The sequence below is a fragment of the Silurus meridionalis genome, chromosome 6 (genome assembly GCF_014805685.1).
Source record: "Silurus meridionalis isolate SWU-2019-XX chromosome 6, ASM1480568v1, whole genome shotgun sequence".
Taxonomy (NCBI): domain Eukaryota; kingdom Metazoa; phylum Chordata; class Actinopteri; order Siluriformes; family Siluridae; genus Silurus; species Silurus meridionalis.
Window position 1 is genome coordinate 5240758 of NC_060889.1, and position 5600 is coordinate 5246357.

General features: G+C 40.3%; 1 protein-coding gene across 3 annotated transcripts; it reads right to left on the reverse strand.

Moving 5' to 3' along the window:
• Nucleotides 1-337: 337 nt before the first annotated feature.
• Nucleotides 338-5257, reverse strand: LOC124388095 (putative ferric-chelate reductase 1). Of its 3 annotated transcripts, none has more exons than XM_046852756.1 (12): nucleotides 5105-5257; nucleotides 4540-4631; nucleotides 4231-4422; nucleotides 3559-3654; nucleotides 3314-3473; nucleotides 2756-2940; nucleotides 2534-2545; nucleotides 2157-2333; nucleotides 1841-1942; nucleotides 1619-1757; nucleotides 1251-1400; nucleotides 338-990 (listed from the first exon to the last, which is right to left on the reverse strand). In XM_046852756.1, the coding sequence occupies exons 2-12, from the start codon at nucleotides 4627-4629 to the stop codon at nucleotides 932-934; spliced, it is 1362 nt and encodes a 453-aa protein (XP_046708712.1). In that variant the 5' UTR covers nucleotides 4630-4631; nucleotides 5105-5257; the 3' UTR covers nucleotides 338-931. The 3 variants fall into 3 exon arrangements, with proteins under 3 accessions (XP_046708712.1, XP_046708711.1, XP_046708709.1); XM_046852755.1 differs by having other exon boundaries at nucleotides 2534-2563; nucleotides 2606-2940; XM_046852753.1 differs by having other exon boundaries at nucleotides 2534-2940.
• Between the last annotated feature and the right edge of the window lie 343 nt (nucleotides 5258-5600).

The following is a 5600-nucleotide window of genomic DNA, read 5'->3' on the forward strand; positions in this document are numbered from 1 at the left end:
GGTTCTGAAAAGGCTGTAAAGTGGCTCCTGATGCCATGTGTCTGAATCAGCAGTGGGTGTGGATACTTTGGGAATTTTTTCTCTTTAGCTCCGGGTCACGCTGCAAAATGTTGACACTAAACACACTTTACTCTTCCAGGAAAACTTGTCTTCGTGTTTACTAAAACAAACAAAGTTCAGGTCTTTTCTGTACACTGCCGTATCTAACACTCTCTCCACGTTCTCCCTCAGACAACACAATGTTCTACCCTGAACAGCAACCTTCTGACTATTCGCTTTGGGGAATTTCCCCTCAGTGTGATGTTGCGTTTATGAAAACAGGACAAGAAAGCAAGCGTTTTCTTTTGCCAATAAACAAGACAGACTTTAATCATCACCTCAGACCAGATCTGAAGTGTAGCAGGAAAGAATTGAGCGCGGTTAGAAAAGTGTCATTGTTTTACATTCTGTTTAAAAAATATAAAACAGAGTGCAAATATTTCAGGAATAAAAAATGAATGAGCACAAGTCATTAAACAAAACAATTACTGCATATATATATATATATATTTATATATCTCCCATATATATATATATATCTCATAGAAATTACATCCTGAATCATATTCTGATCTGCTCTCTGATTAACGATCAGCAGAAGACTATTGGAGTGTCGTTCATTTCATCATATTTACAGTTTATATATATATATTTATGTTAATATGTATATTTATATATTATTTTAAAATATGTAACATTTCAGATAAAACTCTTTTTTTTGCAGACGATTTACAAAACACAGAGCTGTATACTGGATATTCATCTTCACTTCATGGTCCCATTTAGCCAACTACTGCTGACTTCATATATATACACACACACACACACACACACACACACACACACACACACACACACACACACACACACACACACACAATTATTTCCTACTTCATGGACTGTATGAAGTGGTGAAGTGAAGACTCATGACACTCAGCAGCATGGCACACACTGAGAGAGAAAGAAGGGAAAAAAGAGTGAAATTTAGTAAAAAAAAGAAATAAATAAGATGGATATAATCATATATATAAACAGACAGTAGACACACTACACGTGGCCGAACATATTGTGACACCTGATTTTTCAAAGCCATATGTGGCTCCACAAAATCCAGTGGAACATCTTTCCAGAAAACTGAAGCTAATTATAACAGCGAATGGAAACTCAGTCGGATTGGTACGTTTGAAAAGCCTAATGTGATGTGAGTTTACCATGAGTCCAGATACTGATTGCAGAGCTGCTGCTGCTTCCAGATGTGGTTGTGGGACTCTGGGTGGTGGAGATGGTCAGGGCGGTGGGATCTGACAGATCTATTGCTGTATTGGTGCTGAACTGTGTGGTTGAATTTCCCAGACTTGTTCCTTTATAAACAGAAACATGAAATGAGTAGGAAACCCTTGATGGGACGGGATGCAGATGAGACGTGCGATTGTGCGATGTCACTGTTCCCATCCACTTCAAGATCAGTCCATCAAAACCATCAAATCATTGAACCTTAAATTCCTATTCTGCTCAAACCGCAGCAAATTATTTACATCTGCTAACACAAAAGGAAAGCTGGAGAGAGAAGTGAGCTGACCGTAAGTGGAGCCGCTGAGGATGGTGGCGTTGTACGAGGTGTCATTAGATTTGGTGCTGATGCCTAAGATGGTGCTGGTGTTGAAGACGCACTGAACAGAACCGTTCGCTAGCAGACCCCGATAACTGTACACAGTAGCCTGGGGGGAAAAACTAAGCGTAAGTGCGCTGCATGAAACATCTTCAGTAATATTAGCACGGATCACACTCTCTGCAGACGTACCACATTGGCAGCAGTGAGCATCGTGCCGTTCCGAGTGGCCGTCTGGAAGAAAAAACTGTTGTTGCTGGTGTTGTTGCCGCAGACGAACACATAAGTGGAACCCTGAAAGGAAAAACAACATTTTGTTAAAACTGGATCTTGAACGCTTTGAAAAAGTGACACCTGGATCAAATCCAGGGGTTCAAATCAGTGCTGAAAAATAATCTACACATACGTTATTTGGCCAAAGGTTTATGGACCCCTGACCATATGATTACTATGTGCTTTTTGAACATCTCATTTCACATTTAGTCCACATGTGCTGGAGATGGTTTACCTGTTTGGTGAGTCCCAGGGCGACGTACCCAGACGTACTGCCACTGAGCTCAAACAGGAACGTCTGATTGACCATTCTAGCTGAAGCGAAAAAGCAGCCAGATGCTGTAGGGGTGCACGAAGGCTGGTTGAGGAGGCACAGCTTAAAGCTGCCACAGCCGGTACGGGAGAAATTCAGCTGAAGATGAAAAGAGAAGAAACAAAAGACATGTTTGAGATCAGTAGCAATACAGTTTGTAAGTGCAGCTGAAAGGAGAGAAACTAGAGAAGATCCACATCTCCAGTTTAATCAAAACCTTGAAACAATATTTTAATCTATTGATTGTGAAGCTCCAAGGATCAGGATCATTTGTGGATCATAATAAGCAATAAACTCACTGAGGGGGTGTTTGTGCTGCTCCCGGAGATGTTGGTGGTGTTCATGGTGCTGTTTGTGTTGCTCCCGGAGATGTTGGTGGTGTTCATGGTGCTGTTTGTGTTGCTCCCGGAGATGATGGTGGTGTTCATGGTGCTGTTTGTGTTGCTCCCAGAGATGTTGGTGGTGTTCATGGTGCTGTTTGTGTTGCTCCCGGAGATGTTGGTGTTGTTCATGGTGCTGTTTGTGCTGCTCCCGGAGATGTTGGTGTTGTTCATGGTGCTGTTTGTGCTGCTCCCGGAGATGTTGGTGTTGTTCATGGTGCTGTTTGTGCTGCTCCCGGAGATGGAGGTGGTGGTCACAGGGCTGGTGGTCGGCCACACTGGTGTAATGGGGGAAAATATTGCAGCTGCGTTTCCCAGAATTATTCCTGTAAGAAGAAACAAATACTGAAAATGCAGCATTAAGCTTCAGACGCAGAACTCCTCCATGGAGCTCAGTGAGGTCATTAGGAAACATGTACAACCGCTGTCTCACTCTGGATGGTGCTGGAACTGGATGTTACTATGGTTACAGGTGTTCATAAACAGCGCATTTATTTGGAACGTTGATTCACCTGACCACAAACTACCTGTGTGTTTGCTCTCACGCCTGATCCTCCAGCCAATCACAATCCAGGATTCACACTGAGCAGGGTGTAACAGGGCAGAAGGTATTTTTGTGGTTGTTCTACGGTTGGAATGTAACTATAAAGAGGTCAAAATATATAGTAAACCAATGAGCTGGAGATGCTAAAATCTTACCCTTTGTGCTTCCATTCATGATGGTGAAGTTAGAGGTGGCGATGTTGATGATAATGATGTTGCTGGTTGTGCTGATGTTCAGAATGGCGGAGGTGTTGAAGGAACACTGAATGAGGCTCTGGTTTTGTGTCACAGATCCCTGAACACTGTATACAGTAGACTTGGGGAGGAAAACAAAATGGAGATTTTATAGAATTGGGATTTTGTAGAATGTAAAAAAAATGACATCATGATTACAATCTTACCACATTGGCAGTTGTGATCGCTGTGCCATTTTGAGTCATGGTATTGAAAAAGAAACTGCCGTTATTGTTTCCGCAGACGAACATGGTAGTGGTGTCCTGAAACAGGAAATGGAAAAAAAATGTATCACAGTGCAGTTAGCAGGGCACAGCATGCAAACCCCAATCCAGTAAAGCCTCATTAAGACCAAATATTAATGTCTGATTAAAGACTGATATAAACGGCTGGCAAATGTTTAATGCAGGTCTGATATAAAGGTCTGATGAAGGTCTGATGCAGGTCTGATGCAGGTCTGATACAGCACCACCCAGGTAGGTCAGATGTAATGTTGGATAAACAAGACACTTGTTTTGGCTACACTCTGGTTTTGCGTCTCCTGTCCGTATGCTCACGGATAAGAGAAAATGAGCTCATTCGAGACATCTCTGGTTTGATATCTGTAAAGGTTGTATTTAACAAAGCTTTATTACTGTTCTGAAGAACCTCGTGGACCTTTGCAGTGTTTCTGATGGAACTACAAACTGGTCCAAAGTGCAATGTGTTCATTCATCAATAAATAAAACCTAAATAATCATCATCTATAATCAAGAATATTTTCTCAAATACTAGAGATACTGATAGTCTCATATCTAATCTTACTACTTCACTATAAACACACTCCTTCTAATTCTCACCTGGGTTTGGGTCCATCCTTTGATTCCCAGCGCCACGTATCCTGATGTCGTCCCACTGAGCTCAAAGATGGCACTTTGGTTGTTTAGTAGAATTGAGCTGAAAAAGCAGCTGGAGTTTCCTACAGGGTTGCAGTTTGTGGGACTCGACATACACGTCTTCAAGCTTCCACAGCCACTCTGAGTGATGCTGGACTACATGTCAGAAGAGAAATCAACGTCTCTTATTGAAGCAACAGACACTCCAGAAGAGACACAATGATTGTAAACATGAGTAAACATAAAACTAGAGAAAGGTTGTGTTTTTCTTACTTGAAGAGCTGTCACAGTCAGAGTGTTGACTCTGGTCATGTGACCCAGAACACAGACCAACACAAGCGCCACAATCAGTTTGAACTCCATGTCTAATTTTACACACACACACACACACACACACACACACACACACACAATGTATACAGCTATAATTCTATAATACATTCAGAGAAAAGAATCGAATGTCAATAGCTGAAATTTAAAACAGAAGGAAATAAAAAAATGTTACAATTATTTAACATTTTGTTTATTTGAGGTAAATGTGGATAAAAGAGAATTACCATAGCAATGTGCTAAAAATATTAATTAATAATTAATTATTTAATTATTACTATGTATATATATATATATATAATGTGCTAAAATATATATATATATATATATATATATATATATATATATATATATATATATATATATATATATATACATAGTAAATAATTATTACTATTTTAAAATAATTACATAGTAAAATTAGTAAAATAATTACCTCCAATCTGCAAAAATTAATATATATATATATATATAGTTTTTGACAGATTGGAGAGTAAAAGGTTTTTACCTTTGCTGAAAGATCTGCTGATGTCCTGTGTAGAGTCTGTATAGAGTGTATAGAGAGTGTGTGTGGAGTGTGTGTGGAGTGTGTGTGGAGTGTTAGAGAAAGTGTTTAAAGTGTAAAGCTTTAGATGTTTTGTGACTCTTTTTAATGTCAGTGGGTGTGCCCACAGCATCACCTGCATCATGGAAAAAGGTTGATGTTCTGGTTTTTTGATCAATGTAAGATGATGCCCAGCCCAGGGCTTTTAAGAAAAGATAGAAAGTAGGAAGATCATGACTGGACACACCTCTCTGTCTCTCTGTCTCTTTCTCTCTCTCTCTCTGTCTCTCTCTCTCTCTGTCTCTCTGTCTCTCTCTCTCTCTCTGTCTCTCTCTCTGTCTCTCTCTGCCTCTCTCTCTCTCTCTCTCTGCCTCTCTCTCTCTCTCTCTCTCTGTCTCTCTCTCTCTCTTCTCTCTCTCTCTCTCTCTGTCTCTCTCTGTCTCTCTCTCTCTTTCTCTCT